This window comes from Salmo salar, chromosome ssa07, assembly GCF_905237065.1.
Source record: "Salmo salar chromosome ssa07, Ssal_v3.1, whole genome shotgun sequence".
NCBI classification, from domain to species: Eukaryota; Metazoa; Chordata; class Actinopteri; order Salmoniformes; family Salmonidae; genus Salmo; species Salmo salar.
In genome coordinates this window covers 11,268,862-11,296,022 of record NC_059448.1, presented here as the reverse complement: position 1 = coordinate 11,296,022, position 27,161 = coordinate 11,268,862, and the positions used below count along the sequence as shown (strand labels likewise).

At 44.2% G+C, this 27,161-nt stretch overlaps 4 protein-coding genes across 6 annotated transcripts; 2 read left to right on the top strand and 2 right to left on the bottom strand.

The window, feature by feature from the left end:
- Positions 1-1,716: 1,716 nt before the first annotated feature.
- grpel1 (GrpE-like 1, mitochondrial) lies at positions 1,717-6,181 on the top strand. The gene is made up of 4 exons (XM_014206523.2): positions 1,717-1,872; positions 2,962-3,106; positions 4,327-4,408; positions 5,268-6,181. The coding sequence occupies exons 1-4, from the start codon at positions 1,802-1,804 to the stop codon at positions 5,618-5,620; spliced, it is 651 nt and encodes a 216-aa protein (XP_014061998.1). The 5' UTR covers positions 1,717-1,801; the 3' UTR covers positions 5,621-6,181.
- A 1,907-nt stretch (positions 6,182-8,088) lies between these two features.
- LOC106608558 (transcriptional adapter 2-beta) lies at positions 8,089-12,849 on the bottom strand. Its single transcript, XM_014206525.2, has 2 exons — positions 12,530-12,849; positions 8,089-12,008 (listed from the first exon to the last, which is right to left on the bottom strand). The coding sequence occupies exons 1-2, from the start codon at positions 12,797-12,799 to the stop codon at positions 10,833-10,835; spliced, it is 1,446 nt and encodes a 481-aa protein (XP_014062000.1). The 5' UTR covers positions 12,800-12,849; the 3' UTR covers positions 8,089-10,832.
- Positions 12,849-16,173, top strand: cfap184 (cilia and flagella associated protein 184). Its single transcript, XM_014206524.2, has one exon. It carries the CDS (start codon positions 13,157-13,159, stop codon positions 14,699-14,701), a length of 1,545 nt encoding a protein of 514 aa, XP_014061999.1. The 5' UTR covers positions 12,849-13,156; the 3' UTR covers positions 14,702-16,173.
- A 794-nt stretch (positions 16,174-16,967) lies between these two features.
- LOC106608560 (arginine-glutamic acid dipeptide repeats protein) lies at positions 16,968-23,639 on the bottom strand. Of its 3 annotated transcripts, XM_045721499.1 has the most exons (9): positions 23,422-23,639; positions 20,853-21,014; positions 20,273-20,332; positions 19,810-19,960; positions 19,508-19,579; positions 18,984-19,222; positions 18,056-18,110; positions 17,837-17,950; positions 16,968-17,386 (listed from the first exon to the last, which is right to left on the bottom strand). In XM_045721499.1, exons 1-7 carry the CDS (start codon positions 23,489-23,491, stop codon positions 18,076-18,078), a joined length of 789 nt encoding a protein of 262 aa, XP_045577455.1. In that variant the 5' UTR covers positions 23,492-23,639; the 3' UTR covers positions 16,968-17,386; positions 17,837-17,950; positions 18,056-18,075. The 3 variants fall into 3 exon arrangements, with proteins under 3 accessions (XP_045577455.1, XP_045577454.1, XP_045577456.1); XM_045721498.1 differs by lacking the exon at positions 18,056-18,110; XM_045721500.1 differs by lacking the exon at positions 18,056-18,110 and having other exon boundaries at positions 23,400-23,612.
- Between the last annotated feature and the right edge of the window lie 3,522 nt (positions 23,640-27,161).

Sequence of the window (27,161 nt, the reverse complement as noted above, 5' to 3'; positions counted from 1 at the left end):
GGCATGTTTAGGGCATGTATACTTCCTGCGCTTCGCTGAGCAGAGATGTTTTGAAGGAAGTAAGTTTGTGATTATACTGGAGCTCCCGCCCCCACCTACCATCAAAATTAAATAAAATGTTATTTGTCAAATGCGCCGAATACAACAGGTGTAGATACTGAGTCAATGTGCGGTGCTACAGGTTAGTCGAGGTAATTTGTACATGTAGGTAGGGTTAAAGTGACTATGCATAGATAATAAACAGCGAGTAGCAGCAGTGTAAAAACAAGTGGCCATTTGATTAATTGTTCAGTAGTCTTATGGCTTGGTTGTATTTCATATTTATTATGATCCCCATTAGCTGCTGCCAAAGCAGCAAATTTAAAGCAGTTTATTAAAAAATTCAATATTACAATACATTCACAGATTTCACAACACTGTGTGCCCTCAGGCCCCTACTCCACCACTACCACATATCTACAGTACTAAATCCATGTGTATGTATCGTGCGTATGTTATCGTGTTTGTGTATGAATGTGTCTGTGCCTATGTTTGTGTTGCTTCACAGTCCCCGCTGTTTCATAAGGTGTTTTTTATCTGTTTTTTTTTAATCTAATTTTACTGCTTGCGTCAGTTACTTGATGTAGAATAGAGTTCCATGTAGTTGATTTGATTTGATTTGAGTCATGGCTCTATGTAGTACTGTGGCCTCCCATAGTCTGGTCTGGACTTGGGGACTGTGAAGAGACCTCTTGTGGCACGTCTTGTGGGATATGCATGGGTGTGTGAGCTGTGTGCCAGTAGTTTAGACAGACAGCTCGGTGCATTCTACATGTCAATACCTCTCATAAATAAAAGTAGTGATGAAGTCAATCTCTCCTCCACTTTCAGCCAGGAGAGATTGACATGCATATTATTAATATTAGCTCTCTGTGTACATCCAAGGGCCAGCCATGCTGCCCTGTTCTGAGCCAATTGCAATTTTCCTAAGTCCTTTTTTGTGGCACCTGACCACACGACTGAACAGTAGTCAAGGTGCGACAAAACTAGGGCCTGTAGGACCTGCCTTGTTGATAGTGTTGTTAAGGCAGAGCATCGCTTTATTAAAAAAGCTATACAGCTGCACATTAACAGCTGCACTGTTAAGGAGCCTTTTGGACCTAGACTTGGCGCTCCAGTACCACTTGTTGTGTGGTAGCAGAGAGAACAGTCTATGACTTAGACTGGGTGACTGCAGTCTTAGACAGTTTTTTGGGGCCTTCCTCTGACACTTAGTATATAGGTCCTGGATGGCAGTAAGCTTGGCCCCTGTGATGTACTGGGCTGTACGCACTACCCTCTGTAGCACCTTACGGTCAGATGCCGAGCAGTTGCCATACCAGGCGGTGATGCAACCGGTCTGGATGCTTTCGATGGTGCAGCTGTAGAACTTTTTGAGGATCTGGGGACCCATATTTTCAGTCTCCTGAGGGGGGAAAAAAGTGTTGTCGTACCCTCTTCATGACTGTATTGGTGTGTTTGGACCGTGATAGTTTGTTGGTGATGTGGACAGAGATGGATTTGGTGATGATTCAACACTGTTAAAAAGTTACAAAAGATAAATAACCTTCAGTTACAAAAGGCACAAATTCTGTCCTTGGTCACGTGCCCAGTTTTCGACCTTTATCATCACCTCAACCAAACTATAGGAAGACGTCATACTCTATAACATCATTGATTGGACGCGACTACTAGGCGGATCTCTTTCTGATTGGTGATTGGCTCAACCTCACCCTCCTGCCACTGGGGTACTCTGCTCCTTCAGCGTGCGTTATCAGTGAAAATGGCGAGCTGGTGTGTACGAGCTGTAAAACAGAGCTATTCTGTTGTAGTATCATCTCCTGCAATAATAAGGTAATAAATTACGAGGGTACATGTTAATACGGTTGTTTAGAGCATTGTCTGTAACGTTGTGCCATCGAGTTGGGTAACGTTAGCTTGTTAACTAACGACCTGTCATATAACGTTAGTTATTGTACTGCTTTCGTAATGACAGTTCAATAGCACATTTCTGATAGCAGAATCCCATGTCATTCAATTCCTATGCGCCTTCTTCAAAACTTAGCCTATCAACTAATCCAATGCTAACGCAGCTAACGTTAACTAGCTAGCTAGCTAGCTACAGTACCGCAGGTTCTAATGTTACGCTATTTTGGGTGTAGTTTGGTGGCACACTATAACAAAGGCATTTGGCTTCGCTACTAAAATGTCACAATGTAGTTTACCTGTATATTGGCCAAGGAGAGATTGCAGTCAGAGAGACTCGCCAAGTGGGAGATGACAACCTGAAAGATGCCAGGGGAGGAAACGTTTTAATGGCACGTTACCGTACATCATTACCTAGCCTCTTCCTTCGCTCCGGGAGACCTGTACATATAGGCGTCACCGAAAGCAAATCCGAAATGCCTGATCTGTCCGTACGGGCTAAATGTGTGAACTGTGGTTAAAAAAAAACAACAACAACGTTGAAATCCACATTTTACCAACAGCAATATTCCGTAGTTTCCACATGAGATTACCACGTGATCCCAGATGGCAGCGCTATTTTATGGAGATTAGGCTATATGGTGTGAATTCTGTAAACTCCGGGAAAGTTTCATGTCAACGTTTCTTTTCACACATTGTATGGCCCGCACCGAAAGGTAAACCATTCTTGATTACAGATTTGCCTTAGATGACTTGGAAAAAGTTGATCTGAAATAGGTAAACCCAGAGGGCTGGTAAATGTTTTTGGGGTATGGGATGTAGCCTTCAGCAACGGGATACCAGAGGCTAACCATTACCATGGTATTACCATGTTAATAAAAAAAAAAAAGAACATGTACCATATACAAATTAATCATGTTTGGATACCAGTACAGTGCACTAAAGTGACCAATGCATTAACCGCTAAACCCATGTTGTGTATCTAACCCATTTCTCTGTCTCTGTCTGCTCTGTTAGGGCATCCCCACGGCTCCTATGCACAGCAGCCCAGCAGAAAAGCGGCCAGGGCTCGGAGGAGGACCAGAATGCTGAGCAGAGCGCAGCAGAGAAGGTCCTTGCTGAGGAGAAGGGCCAGCTGGAGGAGCAGCTCAAAGAGGTTACAGTGAGTCTGGTTCCAGGGTGCAGTTTCCATATCAATCAATCAATCAATCAATCAAATGTATTTATAAAGCCCTTCTTACATCAGCTGATGTCACAACGTGCTGTACAGAAACCCAGCCTAAAACCCCAAACAGCAAGCAATGCAGGTGTAGAAGCACGGTGGCTAGGAAAAACTCCCTGGAAAGGCCAAAACCTAGGAAGAAACCTAGAGAGGAACCAGGCTATGAGGGGTGGCCAGTCCTCTTCTGGCTGTGCAGGGTGGATATTATAACAGTACATGGCCAAGATGTTAAAATGTCCATAGGTACAGATCTAGGATCACCCTCCCCTCCCCCAATCCTAACCTTAACCATTACTAGGGGAAAAAACCAAACTGACCCAAGATCAGCGTCTAGGGCAGGGGTGGGTAAACTTTTTGTCTCGAGGGCCACATCGGGATTTTGCAATTCAACGGAGGGCCACATTTTTGGGGGGACCAATTGTTTGTTAAAATACATTTTCGGGGGCTTCACAAGTGGTGCAGTGGTCTAAGACACTGCATCGCAGTGAGTGAGGCATCACTACAGACCCGGATTCAATCCCAGGCTGTGCCACAGCTGGCAGTGACTGGGAGACCCATGAGGCGGCACACAATTGGCCCAGCGTTGTCCGGGTTAAGAGAGGGTTTGGCAGGCCGAGATTTCCTTGTCCCATCGCGCTCTAGCGACTCCTGTGTCGGGCCAGGTGCATGCACGCTGGCACAGCGCCAGGTGTACTGTGTTTCCTCCGACACATTGGTGCGGCTGGCTTCCGGGTTAAGCGGGCATTGTGTCAACAAGCAGTGCGGCTTGGCTGGGTCGTGTTTCGGCTCTTGACGTTCGCCTCTTCTGAGTCCATACGGGAGTTGCAGCGATGGGACAAGCCTGTAACTTCCAATTGGATACCATGAAATTGGGGAGAAAAAGGTCTTTATTTTTGTAAATATATATTTTTTATAGCTCTCAGGCCGTACTTTGCCCCCCTCCCCTTGGTCTAGGGGCAACTTTACCCTAGTCCTGGATCGCCACACCAGTCACTATAAGTCTGTTCCAATATCCAAGCTAGAATACTACCTAGAATGAAACCAGTGTGTTAGGAATGGTTTCCTAGTGGTTAACCTCACCCTGTCTGAATCTCACTAGTCAGAAGAGCTTTGAGAACAGGATTGTCTCTTGGCCTCAGCTTTTCTGTCTGTGTCTACAGGACAAGTACAAGCGGGCCCTGGCAGACACGGAGAACCTGAGGACGAGGAGTCAAAAGATGGTGGAAGACACAAAGTTGTATGGTAAACTAACATTTGGATATTTGTTTGATTCTCACCAGTGAGACAGACATACTTGGTGGTATTTAAAACCATCCTTTTGGTTCATTGATGTCAAGCAACATGCAATATAAAGCTCATCTCTAGGTACAGTGAGCTCCGAAAGTATTGGGACAGTGCCATTTGTTGTTGTTTTGGCTCTGTACTCCAGCACTTTGGATTTGAAATGATACAATGACAGATGTTAAAGTGCAGCCTGCCAGCTTTAATTTGAGGGTATTTTCATCCATATCAGGGGAACCGTTTAGAAATTACAGAACTTTTTGCACATAGTCCACCCATTTTAGGGGACAAATTTACTTATGTGTATTAAAGTAGTAAAAAATGTAGTATTTGGTCCCATATTTCAGGCACACAATGATTACATCAAACTTGTAACTCTACAAACTTGTTGGATGTATTCGCTGTTTGTTTTGGTTGTGTTTCAGATTATTTTGTACCCAATAGAAATGAATGGTGAATAATGTATTGTGTGATTTTGGAGTCACTTTTATTGTAAATAAGTATAGAGTATGTTTCTAAACACCTCTACATTAACGATGCTACCATGATTATGGATAATCCTGAACTATGTACAAATATTGCTCTCATTTCTAAACGGTTCACCCGATATGGATAAAAATACCCTCAAATTGAAAGCTGACAGTGTGCGCTTTAACCTCAGTCATTGTGTAATTTCAAATCCAAAGTGCTTGAGGACAGAGCCAAAACAACAAATTTGTTACTGTCCCAATGCTTTTAGAACTGCATATTCGATGATGTTGTTCATTCTATGTTTTCTAACAGAATACTAACTCATCTCCTTTCTTTCCGCACATTTCAGGAATCCAAGGGTTCTGCAAAGACCTGCTGGAGGTGGCGGACATCTTGGAGAAGGCGACGGAGAGCGTGCCCAGTGAGGAGGTGTCCTCTCAGAAGAACCCCCACCTGAAGAACCTGTACGACGGCCTGGTGATGACAGATAAACAGATCCAGAAGGTATTCACCAAGCACGGCCTGGTCAAGCTCAACCCAGACGGAGGGCAGAAGTTCGACCCCTATGAGCACGAGGCTCTATTTCACTCCCCTGTGGAGGGTAAAGAGCCCGGCACGGTCGCCATAGTAACCAAGGTGGGCTACAAACTCCACGGGCGCACCCTCCGGCCGGCACTGGTGGGCGTGGCCAAAGCCCCATGATTTAAAAAAAGATTCAGTAAGACCGTGATGTCATTGTTGTTGCCTGGGTGACGGATCACCTTGGCTACTGCAGGCTGGTCAAAGCACCCAACCCAACTCCCCAAACACCTAACGTTGCCTCCCCAACCACCCAACCCAACTCCCCAACGTTGCCTCAAAGAGGCGGGAATCCAACTTGAACTAATATTATTACCATGGATGACATCACAGCCTGCATACCGATTCTCTACCCTTCTCCCAAAGTGTGCACTTGCTCACTCCCTGTCATGGATTAAAAAGCATTGGATTGGCTGGAGGGAGTTTATGGCATTGTTAAATCCATGATAGGAAGTGTGCAAGTGCATACTTTGGGGGAAGGATGTAGAATTGGGACACAACCCATGTATCTGCCAGGTGCAATTATATTTTAGCAGAAGCAACACTTGTGATGGCACGTATAGAACAGAACCAGTTTGACAAGTCATTTCTGTCATCAGGATCAGATTCCAGTCCATTCTTTGTCCAGTCATTGTAATTGTTATGGATGGGAGAATGTAATGTACCTCATGATTATATACCAAACTGCTGTCATTGTTTTCATTGGACAAACAGTACTTTCAATTAATTGAATTGGAATATATATATTTTTCCCAGTAAGTAATGCTGTCTTTGGCACAACCTAGCCCTGTATATTGCCGTGTTTGTATAGCTTCCAGTGACAGCTTAACATGTAGTCCAGGCCTCGCCAACCCTCTTCCTGGAGAGCTACCCTCCTGTAGGTTTTTGCTCCAACCTCAGTTGTAACTAACCTGACTCACCTCATCAACCAGCTAATTATTATAATCAGGTGTGCTAGATTAGGGTTGGAGTGAGAACCTACAGGATGGTAGCTCTCCAGGAACGGGGTTGGAGTGAGAACCTACAGGATGGTAGCTCTCCAGGAACAGGGTTGGAGTGAGAACCTACAGGATGGTAGCTCTCCAGGAACAGGGTTGGAGTGAGAACCTACAGGATGGTAGCTCTCCAGGAACAGGGTTGGAGTGAGAACCTACAGGATGGTAGCTCTCCAGGAACAGGGTTGGAGTGAGAACCTACAGGATGGTAGCTCTCCAGGAACAGAGTTGGAGTGAGAACCTACAGGATGGTAGCTCTCCAGGAACAGGGTTGGAGTGAGAACCTACAGGTCGGTAGCTCTCCAGGAACAGGGTTGGAGTGAAAACCTACAGGTCGGTAGCTCTCCAGGAACAGGGTTGGAGTGAAAACCTACAGGTCGGTAGCTCTCCAGGAACAGGGTTGGAGTGAACCTACAGGTCGGTAGCTCTCCAGGAACAGGGTTGGAGTGAAAACCTACAGGTCGGTAGCTCTCCAGGAACAGGGTTGGAGTGAAAACCTACAGGTCGGTAGCTCTCCAGGAACAGGGTTGGAGTGAAAACCTACAGGTCGGTAGCTCTCCAGGAACAGGGTTGGAGTGAAAACCTACAGGTCGGTAGCTCTCCAGGAACAGGGTTGGAGTGAAAACCTACAGGTCGGTAGCTCTCCAGGAACAGGGTTGGAGTGAAAACCTACAGGTCGGTAGCTCTCCAGGAACAGGGTTGGAGTGAAAACCTACAGGTCGGTAGCTCTCCAGGAACAGGGTTGGTTGGAGAGCCCTGATGTAGTCTATGCTTCATTTTCAGAAATAGTCTGGACAGTATTAAGTGAATGGAGGTGAAATATGCAATATTACACAATACATTAATGCTGTATGTATGTAAAATACTTCAGAGTCAACCACAGACGTATTGTTCAGCTGCTGCACTACAGTAGGAGCCAGCCGGAGTATGGTTGTCAAAATGAAAATACGCTCTGGTGAAATCTACACATTTCTCTCCAACCCTGTTCAATCATGCTGTTGAGGCTCTAATGTAATCATACCGGACTTCATGACAGCAGAACACTATCTCGCTGCTATGGCAGATGTCGCCCTAGTGGCGTGGGACATTGACAGTATAATGACGTTAATTAGTTAGACTGGATAGTCTGTGTGCCTGTAGCAGCTTCCGAGTCCCCAACAACCTGATGTTCTCTGTTTTCAGGGGAAGTGGAAAGCGAGCCTGTGACATGTTAGAGACGGTACAGTATGTTTAGAAACACTGTGTTAACCAGGAGACACTCCATAACTCCTCCACATGTACTGGATTGGTTGAACTGTGCAGAAGAGAACCTCCCCCAACAGTTTTTCATCTCGTCCAGATCCTCTACATACTGGTCTTGTTCCAGTTTCTTTTACGACTGCTATGTCAGATTTAGTGTGCCTGTGAACAGCTGTCCTGTTCAGTGCCACAGCAGCATCTAATAAACAGATTCACTTGGACTCGAAGGTCCACTGATTTTGTTTTTAATTGGCCCATTTCCCTGTATGTAGGACCATGAAGTGTAGGACCACTGTCAGCAATATTACCACATACTGAACTCACCAAATGCTGTGAAAATAAACCAAGGAAGCCATACAGTATAAAGTATTTTCATTTTTAATACAGAACATACTAACACCCTTGAACAGTTGTTTTCACCTTAAACCAGATAAGGAGATATGTAGTCTTTGATTGTAAACTACGCCAGTTGTTGGGACAAAAATAAAAAATCTTCAAGTAGATGATGGGAGAACCAAGGGGCCTTGTCAGTGTCCAGATACTCAGAGGCTTATGGGGAAGAAAAATATAGCATTTTTATTTCCTCTGTGGTATGGTAAATGTACTATGATGGAATGCTAATATCAAGGCCTATACGAATGCAGTCACAACATTATTTCACAGTGTCTAATGTAATACTGTTTCTATACAACCAACCCACATCTCTACTGAAGTTCACCTCAGTTTTAAACAGGCTAACTGGACATCACAGGGAGAAGATGCCCAGGGACATTTTAAAGCACCCGTGCTTAGAACAAACACATTTCACATAATGGAAAACAATGTCTAATACCAACTGCGCTTTTCTGTGGCAGTTGTCCTTTTTCTCTTCTACCAGAATATTTCTGTCCTTTGACAGTGTGCTTGCAAGGCCATATGTGAACACTAACCCAGTGGTTCTAAACACCAACAACAAAATGTATTTTCCCCATTCAGTTTCACAACCCCTGCTTTGAGAACGATGTGACTGTAAACAAACAATAAACCAGGAGGATAGATGAAGCAAATGTAGCAGGTGAAAATGATGACTTAACTCCCTTTGAATAGATGGAACACTAGCAAACAAAACAGCAAGCAATGAGTCACAATACACTAATCATGCAGCCCGTATTCATTAAGAGGCTAAAACTAGTCTGGCAGGACGACACACAGTTAACGCTGCCACCCCCCCCAGGCAAACTTAACCGGGGGTGAAAAATCAAGATATGCAACATTTTTGATTTGTGCTTTAGGATCGCATGTCATTGGTTAATGCCGATATTTAAAGCTTTTTATTTTCTTTAGAAGTCGAGTAGAGTGAAAAGCCTACTAGAATCAGAAAGGAGGAGTTAGGCTAATCTGCTCCCCTCACAGTGCCACATTCTGAGCCTGACACACCACAAAGCTACAGCGTCATAATGGGGATTACCGCAGTGCTTTATGAAAGCGTTAGCTGCCAAATACTGACCCCTCTATGTTTAGCAGGCCATCTCTTCATGGTAAGAATGATGATGATACCCCCTGCTGTCCAACACAGTGCGACTGTATTGCTGTTTGAATAGGCACTAACCTGTGCTCTCCAAGACAACATCCTAACCTAAAAGGAAGCTACCCTGGTCCCAGATCTGTTTGTATCGTTTTGCCAATGACCATAGGAGTTGGCAAGATGGCACCAACTGATCTGGGACCATACTAAAAGGAAGCTGGAGACAAACTACACAACTATTTATACTTTGAGAACAGCTTTGAAAAACAGTGTTGTCTGGTTTGCCCAATAATATTAGGTGATCCTTCACTGCAATAAAGAGAATGTATCATCTACCTATACATTATCATTCATATGGATTCAAATGCAAAAATATATATTTGTTCCACGTTCTCCTGTAAATGGTATCCAAACTTTTTTTTAAGAAAGGGGAAATCTTTTGCAATGTACATATTCACAAACAGTCCGGTGGTCGACGACTTGGGTCAGAACTTGACAAAAGGTGGTAAAATTCAGCTTGGTCCAATCTGGAGCTTACGACACATCTCACATTGTTTATAACAAGACACAGAGACGCAACAATCCAACAGAGAACAAGAGTCATTGTCCCTCTACAATCCTTAGTCCCCACAAACTCCATACACATTGTTAGGATGTGTCCCAGTCCCTACAAGCCCAATGGATTGTTAGGATGTGTCCCAGTCCCTACAAACCCAATGGATTGTTAGGACGTCCCCCAGTCCCGACAAACCCAATGGATTGTTAGGACCTGTCCCAGTCCCTACAAACTAAATGGATTGTTAGGACCTGTCCCAGTCCCTACAAACCCAATGGATTGTTAGGACCTGTCCCAGTCCCTACAAACTAAATGGATTGTTAGGACCTGTCCCAGTCCCTACAAACTAAATGGATTGTTAGGACGTGTCCCAGTCCCTACAAACTAAATGGATTGTTAGGACCTGTCCCAGTCCCTACAAACCCAATGGATTGTTAGGACCTGTCCCAGTCCCTACAAACCCAATGGATTGTTAGGACGTGTCCCAGTCCTTACAAACTAAATAATTGTTATGACCTGTCCCAGTCCCTCCAAACTAAATGGATTGTTAGGACCTGTCCCAGTCCCTCCAAACTAAATGGATTGTTAGGACCTGTCCCAGTCCCTCCAAACTAAATGGATTGTTATGACCTGTCCCAGTCCCTACAAACCCAATGGATTGTTATGACCTGTCCCAGTCCCTACAAACCCAATGGATTGTTAGGACGTGTCCCAGTCCCGACAAACCCAATGGATTGTTAGGACATGTCCCAGTCCCTACAAACTAAATGGATTGTTAGGACCTGTCCCAGTCCCTACAAACCCAATGGATTGTTAGGACCTGTCCCAGTCCCTACAAACTAAATGGATTGTTAGGACGTGTCCCAGTCCCTCCAAACTAAATGGATTGTTAGGACCTGTCCCAGTCCCTACAAACCCAATGGATTGTTATGACCTGTCCCAGTCCCTACAAACCCAATGGATTGTTAGGACGTGTCCCAGTCCCTACAAACCCAATGGATTGTTAGGACGTGTCCCAGTCCCTACAAACCCAATGGATTGTTAGGATGCTTCCCGGGATATCCAGCCGCTCTCTGTGAGGAAGCTGAGGATGCGTTTCTTGAGCACCTTGTCTAGGTAGCTGGGCAGCCGGCTCTTGGAGGGGATGCCCTGGCTCTTCTGCAGGTGGTCCTTGATGATGATGGTCTTGACAGTCAGGTAACGCGTGGGGCTGAGGTTAAGTGAGTTGCACAGTACCTTCTCCCGGTCTGACAGCAGCTCGAAGCCCGCCAGGTTCTCTATGGCCGGGAACTCGCCATCCTTGCCCTCCTCTTTGATGACACCGCAGCCCACACTGCCACCTCCTGTCCCTCCGCCAAGCCCTCCTCCTGTGCCGAGCCCTCCGCCCCGGCCCGTTTTCGAGGTAGCTACGCTCTTGTTCTCCTTGCGTTTCTCCCGTTTGTGCCGCGCCGCCTCGTACTCGGCCGACTCGTCCAGTCGCGTGATGCCGTTGCGGCGGTAGCGCTGCAGCTCCCGTACTTTGGCGCGCAGCACGCGCTCCTTGTGCATGTTGTGGAACAAGTCCTCAAACTCCCGCTGAGCCATGAACTGGCACATCCCCCGTAACTTGACCCGCTGCTCCTTCTCCTCCTTGGGGATCTTACGCTTCGGCACTGTCGGGATGGCTGGAGCTCCCGGTGTCACCGCGGGAGTGGTTGGCGTCGGAAGGCTCCCCACCGCTCCGACGACGCCCCCACCACCACCACCTACAACTCCCAGCGTGCTTTGCTTCTCCTTCTTGTCGCGGCCTAGGAAGACGGGCACCAGGTTGTAGTCGCGGGCCACATTTTTGCGGCGCTGGCGCTCGCGGAGCTTGCGCACGTACATGTCCACATGCGCACGCTTCATCTCAATCTCCACGTCTTCATCGTCGTAGTTGACCGACAGGCCGCTGATGAGCTTCTCCGCCTCCTGGTCATACTCCATCTCATAGTCGTCGCGGAGCGGCATGTAGCCCAGCTGTTGCTGCTCGCCCAGGGTCACGTCCAGGGGAGGCAGGGGGGTGGTGAGGCTGGGGGACAGGGGGCCGCCGCTGGGGCAGGTGTGATCCGTCACCCGGTTGGGGATGCTGTCGGGGACGCAGGCCTTTCCCAGGTTGCCATGGATGTACATGCCGACGTAGTGGTCCATGACATCCTGGGGAGTCCGAGATGCCCCTACATGAGTGGCCATGTCCTCCTGAAAGACCAGCACACACACAGGCCAGTATTACTGAGAGGGGGATACCTCCCTGCAAGCATTTAGGCTACACAGACACACACATAATGCATGCATTGCTATACGTTCACTATTAGCATAGACGTGTGTTGAATTCCATTGATGGGAGATCTCAACAGATCCATTTTAACTGACTAGCCTACATTACACCAAACGTTTCCTGTATGCTCATAATGCATTGCACATTTGCAACATCGTGGATTGTAATGTGCGTTAGCATGGAAAAGTTGCATTCATCACAACTTAGCTAGCTAGCTGTATACAGGACTAAAGTACATTTCAAATATTGCAGAGTTGATCGATATGGCCAACTCTCGACAGGACCTGGCTGTCAGTCTGAAGTTGTCAAATGTATACAGGTCTATATTGTGTTATTTTTCAAGAGAACAACTTTACTCATTCACATTTAGTCTACATATTTTTATGCTCGTGTTTGTATTATATAGCTATCTGAAAAGTAGCTAGGCTATAAAGTGAAATACCCAGTTTCCAAAGCCATATTGCTCGATAGCGTCGAGGAGCGACTGCTCTTCCCTGCTAGTCCATCCTCCCTCCGCTTCGGGACCCCAGAGGGTGAAGCGCCCGCCGTCGACTTGCTGATAACCGTGCCATCGCCGGTGATTACCGATTTCTGCACCCGCGGAGAAGCACTCCGGACAAAGTTCGATATCTGGGCAGTCAGTACAGCGAAGCCGGAGATTCGTAACGTCTGCAAGGCAGTTTACGCAGTACTTCTTTCCTAGGTCGGCCATGTTGCTGGCTTCTGCTTGTTGTTGGAAGCAGCAGTGCCGCGGAGGGAGGGCTTGCGTACTGGAGTGTCTCTGGTCAGACTACTGCGTCTCATTAATATTAAGGAACTTGGCGCAAACGCCTGTGATTGGCTTACATGCCCAGTTTCCAGGACAACTCAAAACACAAATGGTTTTATTAACGAACAGTTTCTTATGTGTGAAGTTCTCGTTTAGGATTTCTTGACATCGTTTTATCCTAGAAAACACATATCTGTGTTGATATATTTCAATGTTGCCTTACAACCTGGGACTTAATTGACACACGTGATTTTCTAGCTTGTTTTTAGCCAGAAATACTTAAACTAAATTCCCATTCTCATGGATGGGAATGCAGAGCAGAAAGAGAATGACCCTGGGTCCAATCCCAGCACTGAAAACACAGAGCTGAAGAACGATGAGCAACTCCAGCATACACCAGCTGAAGAGCCCTCAGAAGAGGGCAAATCCACTAATGCTGATTACAGTAAGAATAAAGCTGACACTGCTGCAGATGAGGCTGAGGAGGTGGTAGCAGTGGAGCAGAGTGGGCCAGAGTCTGAAAAAGCTTCACCAGATACTGCAGGGGAACAGGCAACAGTGGGTATCTCAGCTGAGACAGAGGGAGGGAACCCAGCCGCTTCTGAGACAGGAGAGGGCGCTGGAGATGAGTCACCCACAGGGGCCAACCTACCAACGAGTGAGACATTGGAAGAGGTAGAGGGCCCGGAGTTGAAGCCTCTAATAGGGAAGCCTCTCTCCCGCGAGGTGAGCCTCACACTCGAAGATGACGACGACAACAATGATGATGAAGACGGACTGCCAAAACTAGACAAAGGGACTCCCGAAAGGGGGAGTTCCGTGCAGGGTGAGGAAGAGGGTCCCTCTCTAACCAAAGAGACGGGCCCCAGCATGGACTACAAAGAGTACATGAACTTCCTTTATGAGTTGCAGGCGGAGAAGGACAAACTGAGCCAGGTCAACGGTCAGCTCCAGATCAAGCTGGTGGAGTACTTCCGCAAGAAGACAGGTGATGACGCACGTCCTGAGAAGGAGAAAGCCGTGTCGGACCAGGAGCAGCGCTACCAGAAGTACATGGCAATCATGGAGGACTTGAAGTGGCAGCACCGGCTGGACTCGGAGGCAGCCCAGCAGCAGGCAGAGGAGCTGAGGCAGCAGAGCCAGGAGAAGCTGGGCCAGTTGGAGATCGAGTGGAGCGCATTCATGGCACTGAAGCGCGACGTGGCCGTGACGGCCCTGAGCCGGCGCCTTGGGAAACAGGCGGCGGCGGTGGAGGTAGAGCAGATCCAGGCGGCCGAGCAGCGGCGCCAGAAAGAGCTGGTCACCGTGCGCCTGGAGAATATCAAGCTAAAGAACAAGACGCGCAAGTTTGAGGACACACTGCGTGCCAAGGAGATGCTCGCTGAGGGCTTGCACCTCATCGACTTCGAGCAGCTGAAGATAGAGAACCAGACGTATAATGAGAAGATTGAGGAGCGCAACGAGGAGCTCCTTAAACTGCGCAAGAAGATCACCAGCACAGTCCAGGTACTAACCCATGTGAAGGAGAAGCTCCAGTTCGTGCAGATGGAGAACCAGACCAAGCGGGCCCAGTTGGCTGAGGTGGAGGTGGTGGTGGCCAGGAAGAGGGATGTGCTGACCAGGACCAAGCAGGCCAGGGATGGCCTCCGCATGGACAACCTGAAGCTGCGCCAGCGCTGCGGCCTGCTGGGCAATGAGACCCTGCTGAGGGACTTTGAGGAGAAGGTGGACGCCTCAGACGACCTGGAGGAGAGGCTGGAGGGGCTGAAAAGGAGGCACGCAGAGCTCATACTCAAGTGTGCCGGGGTCAAGAAGAAAGTGGAGCACACCAAATCCAAACCTTAATCCTAATCCAAACCTTAATCCTAACCCAAACCTTAATCCTAACCCAAACCCTAACCCAAACCTTAATCCTAACCCTAATCCTAACCCAAACCAGAATCCTAAACCTAACTCAAACCCTAATCCTAGCCCATACTGAAGTGTGCCGGGGTCAAGAAGAAAATGGAGCACATCAAACCCACAGTGCAGTGAGGAGAGAAGAGGACACACACACACACACACACACACACACACACACACACACACACACACACACACACACACACACACACACACACACACACACACATAAACATACACACACAGGATGAACAAGTGATCACACATTTGCTGTCATAAAGGCACTCTTGTCATGCAGAATTACTTGCATGATCATTAATGCATAGATAAATGTAGGAATGATATGTTTTAACATTCATAATAAATATTCAGTTTATTCTACATGTCCTTATTTTATTATTTCTCAAAAGACAATAATAGGTTACAACTTCAGCTATGATGTGGACAGTGTTGCAGTGAATCCTTTCAGTCACCTAATTACAAAAGACACCATTGCATTCACATCACTCAAGTCATTTTACTATCAACTTGATGATTTGTGTTATGTGGGCTACTACAATAACTAGGGCAAGCAGCCATCTATTTTTCTTATAAGAGAACCAACCATTCTCTCTAATGGTCAACAGATGGCGATATTGTAAAATAAACAATTCACACCCTGTGAGGGAGAGTACTATGAACTTGGGGAAGATCTCAATTGGATTTACTGGTCTACTGCCTCTCTTCTCGACTGTTTTTGAGGAAACGTGGAAACAATGTGCTTTTAGGAAATGAGACTCCTCCACTCACGCGTCAAAAGGCAAATGACATTTACAGTGGTGGATTGACAGAATGAAACGTCTAAAGTAATAACGCTAGTTGTGAAAGACATGTTATAGATAAAAAGATAAGTAGCGTGTTGTTTTGAAATGTGTGCATGTAAACAACAGCTGATTCAAAGGGGGAGTGGCAGATTTCAACACTCTTCTCCAGAGCAAACACAGAGGATGCACTACAGTATCCTTCGCGAGAGGAGTTTAGAGGCAGGTAGGAGAGTCTGCGAAGTCTGGTGACGTGATAAGTGAGGGTAGTAACCAAGGGGACGGAACTCGGAGGCAGGGTTGGAGGCGTGGACTACTTGGGGCAACTTCATGTCTGGTTGGCTGGGGTTTACTCCTCGGTTCACTTACTAACAAATTGACACTCTCCTCGAACACTTATTGGTTTCCGGGTCATGGAGGAAAGAAGGACTGAGGAGTCAAGGAGAGGACAGACTTTTCCAATTGAGAATCTCCCAAGGTCTATATGATCAGTCAGAAATCACCAACTGGTCATAGAAGGAAACCATGTGTATTATAATAAGTAGTCTGTTGGGTTGTGCCGTGGCGGAGATCTTTGTGGGCTATACTCGGCCTTGTCTCAGGATGGTAAATTGGTGGATGAAGATATCCCTCTAGTGGTGTGGGGAGCTGTGCTTTGGCAAAGTGGGTGGGGTTATATCCTGCCTGTTTGGCCCTGTCCGGGGGTTTCATCGGATGGGGCCACAGTGTCTCCTGACCCCTCCTTTCTCATCCTCCAGTATTTATGCTGCAGTAGTTTATGTGTCGGGGGGCTAGGGTCAGTCTATTATATCTGGAGTATTTCTCCTGTCTTATCCGGTGTTCTGTGTGAATTTAAGTATGCTCTCTCTAATTCTCTCTTTTTCTTTCTCTCTCTCGGAGGACCTGAGCCCTAGGACCATGCCTCAGGACTACCTGGCATGATGACTCCTTGTTGTCCCCAGTCCACCTGGCCGTGCTGCTGCTCCAGTTTCAACTGTTCTGCCTGCGGCTATGGAACCCTGACCCGTTCACTGTGATTACTATTATTTGACCATGCTGGTCATTTATGAACATTTGAACATCTTGGCCATGTTCTGTTATAATCTCCACCCGGCACAGCCAGAAGAGGACTGGCCACCCCTCATAGCCTGGTTCCCCTCTAGGTTTCTTCCTAGGTTTTGGCCTTTCTGGGGAGTTTTTCCTAGCCACCGTGCGTCTACACCTGCATTGCTTGCTGTTTGGGGTTTTAGGCTGGATTTCTGTACAGCACTTTGATATATCAGCTGATGTAAGAAGGGCTATATAAATACATTTGATTTGATTTAGTCTGTTACTTTATTTGCTGACATGTTTTACATTTACAACACCTGATAATATAATAACAGTTGTCATGAAGGAAATTCTCATACTCAAGGTTGGTGAGCGGTTTATTTGCAACGAGTTTAAGTTGTCGTTAAAATGTGAAATTCAAATTACATTAGCAAATTTCCCTTCCTCTCAGTGGTTTAGTTGTCCAAATAGCAGAAATCAGATGCCAAAAAAACATTTCCATTTCCTGTAAAATCAAGTACAGCACATGTAACACTTTGATAATCAGCAACATCTACTTACTACCAACTGTTGGATCAAAGAAATACTGTGCTGAGCACACATCTTTCATGAAATATAACTTTATTTTCAGCCTAGCGTCATTCAGGAGGATGTGTTGAAATTAGGTTAACTCCTTCAAGGGGAGTCTGACTGTAAGTTGATTTTCTCCAGGATTTTGCGGACCCAGGGTGCAGTGACTTCCAAGCAAATCTCTTGACCTGACGTCTTCAGAGTTGCACTGTGCATAGAACAACAGGGGAGAGTCATAAGAAACAGCTATGTTAACTCAAACATTCACAACAGGAAGTCAATGTTTTACCGTAAGAAGAAAATGTCTGTTTTGGCATAGATTAGGTTTAGGAACGAGGGTTTGGGATAGTTTCAGATGTTAAAGGCATAAAAGTTAACATTGTTTAGCGTACATCTATTTTCTGCCGGTCAAATATACACTGCCTTCACAATAATTTTCTCTCTCTCTCTCTCTCTCTCTCTCTCTCTCTCTCTCTCTCTCTCTCTCTCTCTCTCTCTCTCTCTCTCTCTCTCTCTCTCTCTCTCTCTCTTTCTTCTGTGTTTGTAAAGCAAAACTGTAAAAAGTACTGTGAAACAAAGTGTGGTGAGTAAATTATGTCCAATAATACAGTAATGTGATGTCCAATAATACAGTATAAAGTACAACAGTGAAGCTTACATAACCTCCGCAACGTTGCAGCTTGAAGAGGGTGGGTAAAACTGCATTTTAGAGATGAGCCTTCCTATCCTTCTGCTCTCCGTCTCGATGCACATGCATCTCTGCAGACTAGGTCTGCATGAGATAGAAACAGAGAAATACACTTGATCAAAGTCACTACTGATATACACTGAGTGAACAATACATTAATAACACGTGCTCTTTCCATGACAGACTGACCAGGTGAATCCAGGTGAAAGCTACGATCCCTCATTGATGTCACTTGTTAAATCCACTTCAATCAGTGTAGATGAAGGGGAGGAGACAGGTTAAAGAAGGATTGTTAAGCCTTGAGACAACAGAGACATGGATTGTGTATGTGTGCCATTCAGCGGTTGAATAGGCAAGACTAAATATTGCAGTGCCTTTGAATAGGGTATGGTAGGCGGTTGTAGACCATTTCAACTGGGGGGGCCAAGCTGGGGCCAGTTGTACTGTTAGAGGGGCCAGTTACATTAGACGTTATTGTTGTCATATCGTTTTCTTCACTGCATTGCAGGCATTAGCAAGCAAAATACCATGTTCATCATCGTTGCCACTGTCTAATAACGGATGTAAAAAAAGAACGCTAGCAAAAATGTGTTATGTAAAATTTTTTTCATACTCCACATTTAGTGGGGCCATAAGGGGGTCCAAAATTGTTGTTACAGGCCCCCCAGAACCGCTAGTGGGTAGTAGGTGCAAAGAACTGCAATGCTGCTGGATTTTTCACACTCAACAGTTTCTCATGTGTATCAAGAATGGTCCACCAATCAAAGGGCGTCCAGCCAACTTGACACAACTGTGGGAAGCATTGGAGTCAACATGGGCCAGCATCCCCATGGAACGCTTTTGACACCTTGTAGAATCCATGCCCCGACGCATTGAGACTGTTCTGAAGGCTAAAGGGGCGTAGACATTAAAGATATGTTTTTACAGTAAATACTTCTTCCAGTATGAAAATAAGGATAAACATTTAGAGATTTAGTTTAGTCCATGTTGTTAATAGGTAGGTACAACATGGCTGGAGGTAAAATAGCTATACTACTACCCACAACCCACCACAGTAAGACATACAAACATAGTGATTGACCACAGTAAACTGAGAATAACAACTGTAGTTAGTTACCCCTGTTGTCCAAAGCGTCCTGAGGACCCATTGGGTGCTGGGGGTCCTGGGGTTGCTGGGGGTCCTGGGGGGGCTGGGGGTCCTGGGGGTGCTGGGGGGCTGGAGGTCCTGGGGGTGCTTGGGGTCCTGGGGGTGTAATGCTTATTTGTTCCTCTATCTGTGTGGTTGGAGACGGGGATACTGCAGAGGTGTTTGGGTTGGGGGTTGTGGTCCCTTCCCAGTCTTGGTCAGTTGAAGGCCTGGGGAATGCGGAAAATATCGATATATTACGGTTTGTTACATGCTCAGTTAAAATTACCACAAGGACACAGAGGAATAGGACGTCAGATCTTTACCACAATATGCAAGCGATGTAAAAAAAAACTGGAAAATAGTAAGAAAGAAAAGTCCCCACTGATATGAGTAAGGGGCACAGCTAACTGATTTGATCAGATGAAGAAAACAATGCACAAACAAGCATCAATGGAGAAACTAAAAATGTAACTAAGACCTCATATTGTATTATATCTAACAGACAAACTCACCCAAACAGCGGTGCAAGGTATCTTGTGAGAGAGGTATTCACACAAACCTTCCTACCATCTGCCAGTGTCTCACTAGGAGAGAATAGCAGCAGTGGTTAATGGCTGATAGATACTGACCATTCAACTGGCCTTTGACCATTAACACATTGTCATAACCCGTTCACCCACACACACACACACACACACACACACACACACACACACACACACACACACACACACACACACACACACACACACACACACACACACACACACACACACACACACACACACACACACACACACGCACACACACTCACATGATCTCTGTGGAGTTACACACATCCGGTGCAGGGAACCTGAACTCTATGCTCATGACAAGAGACTGGTCAGTTGTGTGTTCCTGCCACGTCTTGCAGCGACATCCTTCCCTCTCTATCGGCCCCAGTTTCCCACGGCCTGGTGGGATGCCTTAACAGTAACAAAGTCAATCAGTCATATAAACTGATAAACCGTTATTTGTATTGCAACTACAGTCTTAAAAGAGAAGGATGCTATCTAGAATCTAAAAGGGTTCTTCGAATAACCTTTTTTTGGTTCCAGGTAAAACCCTTTTGGGTTCCATATAGGACCCTTTCCGCAGAGGGTTCTACATGGAACCCAAAAGGGTTCTCCTATGGGGCCAGCCGAAGAACCCTTTTGGAACCTGTTTTTCTAAGCGTGTATACATTCAGCTTGTTGAACTGACTAACATAGGCCTATAGACTGAAATATGTAGCTTACCCATGAAGTTCGCCACAAGTGATGAAGAACTGACAGCCGGTTGAAGAGTGGAGTTTATATCTGATAAAAGATATTAAAGCAGGATGTGATGGACTTCTCTAACCTGTATTAGCTTGTGATTTATGGATGAAGATGACTTGTGATGTCTTAAAGCTAGGGAGTGACCCTTGTCTTGCAGCGACACCCCTCCCTCTCTACCGGACCCAGTTCGCCACTGACTGGTGGGAAGCCTTGAATAAGTAAATTGGTTATTGATAAATCTCTATTTGTGATGCAACTACATATGACGTGTTATTGTTGACTCACAAATGTATCACAATTCCGCATGATGAACTGATTAACATAGGCCTATAGTCTAAAATAGCTTACCCATGACCTCAGCTGCAACTGATGAGGAATTGACAGACATTTCTGACTCTGAGGGAAGAGTTGAGTTTGCAAGAAAAATGACTAAAAGCTGTTATTAAAGTAGGATGTGATGGATTGAATGTGTATAACCTGTAATCTATACTATTGGTATGAGGTCTTGTGCTCTAAGGACGAAGATATCTTGTTAATTTTCAAAGCTAGAGTGACCCACCTTCCTTGTCATCTGACGGTGAAGACATTGCCAGTTGTGTGCTCTTGTTGGTAACTGTTTGTCTGGGCTCTGGTTCAGCGGTTGTACAGTGCGAATCATCAGAGATTTTCAGACAAAACTCTTCGAACCTCACGTCCTCCACATCTGTATCTGGGCTCTCCACTGTAGTAATGACAGTATGACAGGAACATAATGTACCAATAACGGCAAATATACACAACATATTCATATGCTGATAATTGAGAGAATATATTAGCAAATCTAATTGAAATCAACAAAGCCAGTATAACAGAAAATGTGAAGTAGTATTGCAAAATTCAACGACACACTATAATATAATTTAACATAATTAGCAATGTAATGAATAAAGTTGGTATTAACAACACAATCAAAAAACAAAGCAGTATATCAACTTTTTTATCCACTGAATTGTAACATTTACTCAGCTCTGAAACAGCTGACATATTTGTATAAACATAGATGGTAAACTTACTAAACATAGATGGTAAACCTACTAACATAGATGGTAAACTTACTAAACATAGATGGTGAACTTACTAAACATAGATGGTAAACTTACTAACATAGATGGTAAACTTACTAAACATAGATGGTAACATACTAAACATAGATGGTAAACTTACTAAACATAGATGGTAACATACTAAACATAGATGGTAAACTTACTAAACATAGATGGTAACATACTAAACATAGATGGTAAACTTACTAAACATAGATGGTAAACCTACTAACATAGATGGTAAACCGACTAAACATAGATGGTAAACCTACTAAACATAGATGTTAAACTTACTAAACATAGATGGTAAACTTACTAAACATAGACGGTAAACTTACTAAACATAGATGGTAAACTTACTAAACATAGATGGTAAACTTACTACCATAGATGGTAACATACTAAACATAGATGGTAAACCTACTAAACATAGATGGTAACATACTAAACATAGATGGTAAACTTACTAAACATAGATGTTAAACTTACTAAACATAGATGGTAAACTTACTAAACATAGATGGTAACATACTAAACATAGATGGTAAACTTACTAAACATAGATGGTAACATACTAAACATAGATGGTAAACTTACTAAACATAGATGGTAACATACTAAACATAGATGGTAAACCTACTAACATAGATGGTAAACTTACTAAACATAGACGGTAAACTTACTAAACATAGATGGTAAACTTACTAAACATAGATGGTAACATACTAAACATAGATAGTAACATACTAAACATAGATGGTAAACTTACTAAACATAGATGGTAAACTTACTAAACATAGATGGTACACTTACTAAACATAGATGGTAAACTTACTAAACATAGGTGGTAAACTTACTAAACATAGATGGTAACATACTAAACATAGATGGTAAACATACTAAACATAGATGGTAACATACTAAACATAGATGGTAACATACTAAACATAGATGGTAAACTTACTAAACATAGATGGTAAACTTACTAAACATAGATGGTAACATACTAAACATAGATGGTAAACTTACTAAACATAGATGGTAAACCTACTAACATAGATGGTAAACCGACTAAACATAGATGGTAAACCTACTAAACATAGATGTTAAACTTACTAAACATAGATGGTAAACTTACTAAACATAGACGGTAAACTTACTAAACATAGATGGTAAACTTACTAAACATAGATGGTAAACTTACTACCATAGATGGTAACATACTAAACATAGATGGTAAACCTACTAAACATAGATGGTAACATACTAAACATAGATGGTAAACTTACTAAACATAGATGTTAAACTTACTAAACATAGATGGTAAACTTACTAAACATAGATGGTAACATACTAAACATAGATGGTAAACTTACTAAACATAGATGGTAACATACTAAACATAGATGGTAAACTTACTAAACATAGATGGTAACATACTAAACATAGATGGTAAACCTACTAACATAGATGGTAAACTTACTAAACATAGACGGTAAACTTACTAAACATAGATGGTAAACTTACTAAACATAGATGGTAACATACTAAACATAGATGGTAACATACTAAACATAGATGGTAAACTTACTAAACATAGATGGTAAACTTACTAAACATAGATGGTAAACTTACTAAACATAGATGGTAAACTTACTAAACATAGATGGTACACTTACTAAACATAGATGGTAAACTTACTAAACATAGGTGGGAAACTTACTAAACATAGATGGTAACATACTAAACATAGATGGTAAACATACTAAACATAGATGGTAACATACTAAACATAGATGGTAACATACTAAACATAGATGGTAAACTTACTAAACATAGATGGTAAACTTACTAAACATAGATGGTAACATACTAAACATAGATGGTAAACTTACTAAACATAGATGGTAAACTTACTAAACATAGATGGTAACATACTAAACATAGATGGTAACATACTAAACATACATGGTAAACTTACTAAACATAGATGGTAACATACTAAACATAGATGGTAAACTTACTAAACATAGATGGTAAACCTACTCTGAGCTGCTGGAGGATGGAACAGTAGAATTACAAGGAGACCCCCAGTGACCATGAGACAACCCATCATCCACAGTCTCTCTGACTACAGCTTCATGGATAACTGTTGCTTGTCTGGATCCTTATAGTGAGTGATCTTCTCCTGAGAGACAGATGGTATATAGTTGTGTCTGAAGATGTGTGTGGTGTTTAATGGGCGGATCAGCTCATACGACCACTAAAGTGAAGTGAGTCAGAGGTCTGTAGTAGTGTTCATCTAAACCTGACACTCCCTAATGTTTCAATGATGATCCTGCAACTGTGTGTCGTACTAGGTACTTGTTCCAGCCAAGCAGGATTAGTGTGTGTTAAACCTGTTGGACACACTGGGGCGCTCCAAGACCGGAGGTGGCCACACTTGCACTACAGACATACTGTCTGAATGTCAGAGAAGAGAAGTATGGCTAATCAAACATCACACAAATATAAAATAAACAAAATGTGTTCTCTTTTTTTAGTGCAGTTGACCCAAACAGATATAAAGTTGCTCTGTGCTCCCGAGTGGCGCAGCAGTCTAATCCACTGCATCTCAGTGCTAGAGGTGGGACTACAGACCCTGGTTTGATTCCAGGCTGTATCACACCTGGCTATGATCGGGAGTCCCATAGGGTGGTGCCCAATTGGCCCAGGTTTGGCTGGGGTAGACCATCATTGTAAATAAGAATTTGTTCTTAACTGACTTGCCTAGTGAAATAAAGGGTTATTGCAGTATTTATTGTAGAGATATAGACACAGACAACAGATGGTGCTATTTGAAAGATGTTGTTAAAAGTGCAACCTGTAGTTTCATTTCTGCTTTGAGTGTCTACGACTGCAGAGGAGGTGGGGTCTTAACCAGGGTAAGACACTGTTTAGTTCATATGGAGCTTGGATCACTTTGATTGTTTGTGCACAAGGTTATGAGCACAAAGTTACAGATTGCACCTTTAATAATGAACATTTACATAGAGTCTGTCTTCATTTTGTGTAATCTTTTACCCGATAAAACTTTGATGGCCCACAGGCTGCTGGAAGCAATTGTTAACTCTTTTGATGTCTACAATTCAACATTTGATGTCTAATATTATACTGAACAAAAATAAAAAAGCAACATGCAACAGTTTTAAAGATTTTGCTGAGTTGCAGTTCATATAAGGGCAGGGGCGCAGCCATGAGTGGGCCTGAGAGGGCATAGGCCCAGCCAATCAGAAATGTTTTTCTCCCCCACAAAGGGTTTCATTACAGACAGAAATACTCCTCAGCACCCAACCCCCCTCCCTTCAGAAATCCCACAGGTGAAAAAGCTGGATGTGGAGGTCCTTGGCTGGCGTGGTTACACGTGGTCTGCAGTTATGAGGCCGGTTGGATGTACTGCCAAATTCTCTAAAACGACGTTGGAGGTGGCTTATGGTAGAGAAATGAACATTGACTAATCTGGCAACAGCTCTGGTGGACATTTCTGTCTTCATGACAATTGCATACTCCCTCAGAACTTGAGACATCTGTGGCATTGTGTTGTGTGACAAAACTGCAAATTCTCAAGTGGCCTTTTGTTGTCCCCAGCACAAGATGCACCTGTGTAATGATCATGCTGTTAAATCAGCCTCTTGATATGCCACACCTGTCAGGTGGATGGATTATTTTGACAAATGCTCACTAAAAGGGATGTAAACATATTTGTGTACAACATTTGAGAAAAAAAATCTGCTTTTTGTGCATATGGAAAATTTCAAGGATCTTTGATTTCAGCTCATGAAACATGGGACCAAGACATTACATGTTGTGTTTATAAACTCAGCAAAAAAAGAAACATCCTCTCACTGCCAACTGCGTTTATTTTCAGCAAAAAAAACATGTAAATATTTGTATGAACATAACAAGATTCAACAACTGAGACATAAACAGAACAAGTTCCACAGACATGTGACTAACAGAAATGGAATAATGTGTCCCAAAACAAAGGGGGGTCAAAATCAAAAGTAACAGTCAGTATCTGGTGTGGCCACCAGCTGCATTAAGTACTGCAGTGCATCTCCTCCTCATGGACTGCACCAGATTTGCCAGTTCTTGCTGTGAGATGTTACCCCACTCTTCCACCAAGGCACCTGCAAGTTCCCAGGCATTGCTGGGGGGAATGGCGATAACCCTCACCCTCTAAGCTGGCCGTGGCAGAACATTGACATCCCTGTCTTGCAGGAAATCACGCACAGAATGCACAGTATGGCTGGTGGCATTGTCATGCTAGAGGGTCATGTCAGGATGAGCCTGCAGGAAGGGTACCACATGAGGGAGGAGGATGTCTTCCCTGTAACGCACAGCGTTGAGATTGCCTGCAATGACAACATGCTCAGTCTAATGAGGCTGTGACACACTGCCCCAGACCATGATGGACCCTCCACCTCCAAATCGATCCTTCTCCAGAGTACAGGCGTAACGGTGTAACGCTCATTCCTTCAACGATAAACACGAATCCGAACATCACCCCTGGTGAGACAAAACTGCAACTCGTCAGTGAATAATACTTTTTGTCAGTCCTGTCTGGTCCATCAACGGTGGATTTATGCCCATAGGCGACGTTGTTGCCGGTGATGTCTGGTGAGGACCTTCCTTACAACAGGCCCACAAGCCCTCAGTCCAGCCTCTCTCAGCCTATTGCGGACAGTCTGAGCACTGATGGAGGGATTTTGCGTTCCTGGTGTAACTCGGGCAGTTGTTGTTGTCATCCTGTACCTGTCCCGCAGGTTTGCTGTTCGGATGTACCGATCCTGTGCAGGTGTTGTTACACGTGGTCTGCCACTGCAAGGATGATCAGCTGTCCATCCTGTCTCCCTGTAGCGCTGTCTTAGGCGTCTCACAGTACAGACATTGTAATTTATTGCCCTGGCCATATCTGCAGTCCTCATGCCTCCTTGCAGAATGCCTAAGACACATTCACGCAGATGAGCAGGGACCCTGGGCATCTTTCTTTTGGTGTTTTTCAGAGTCAGTAGAAAGGCCTCTTTCGTGTTCTGAAGCTTTCATAACTGTGACCTTAATTGCCTACCGTCTGTAAGCTTTTAGTGTCTTAACGACCGTTCCACAGGTGCATGTTCATTCATTGTTTTTGGTTCATTGAACAAGCATGGGAAACCGTGTTTAAAAAATTCACAATGAAGATCTGTGAAGTTATTTGGATTTTTACAAATTATCTTTGAAAAACAGGGTCCTGAAAAAGTGACATTTCCTTTTTGCTGAGTTTATTTCCGTTCAGTACAAATCCATACCTCTTTATTTTACTTGAGTATCACGTGGCTGTAATCAGACTCTTCAAAATTTGCCTGATGCCCTTGCCTTTCCTATGACTAAAACATGTTAGAATCAATGTCAAATGAGGCCACAACAAAGTTGTATTCAACATACAGTACCAGTCAAAAGTTTGGACACACCTACTCATTTAACGGTTTTTCTTTATTTTTACTATTTTCTACATTGTAGAATAATAGTGAAGACATCAAAACTATGAAATAACACATATGGAATCATGTAGTAACCAAAAAAGTGTTAAACAAATCAAAATATATTTTAGATTCTTCAAAGTAGCCACCCTTTGCCTTGATGACAGCTTTGCACACTCTTGGCAACCAGCTTCATGAGTAATGTTTTTCCAACAGTCTTGAAGGAGTTCCCACATATGATGAGCACTTGTTGGCTGCTTTTCCTTCACTCTGTGGTCCAACTCATCC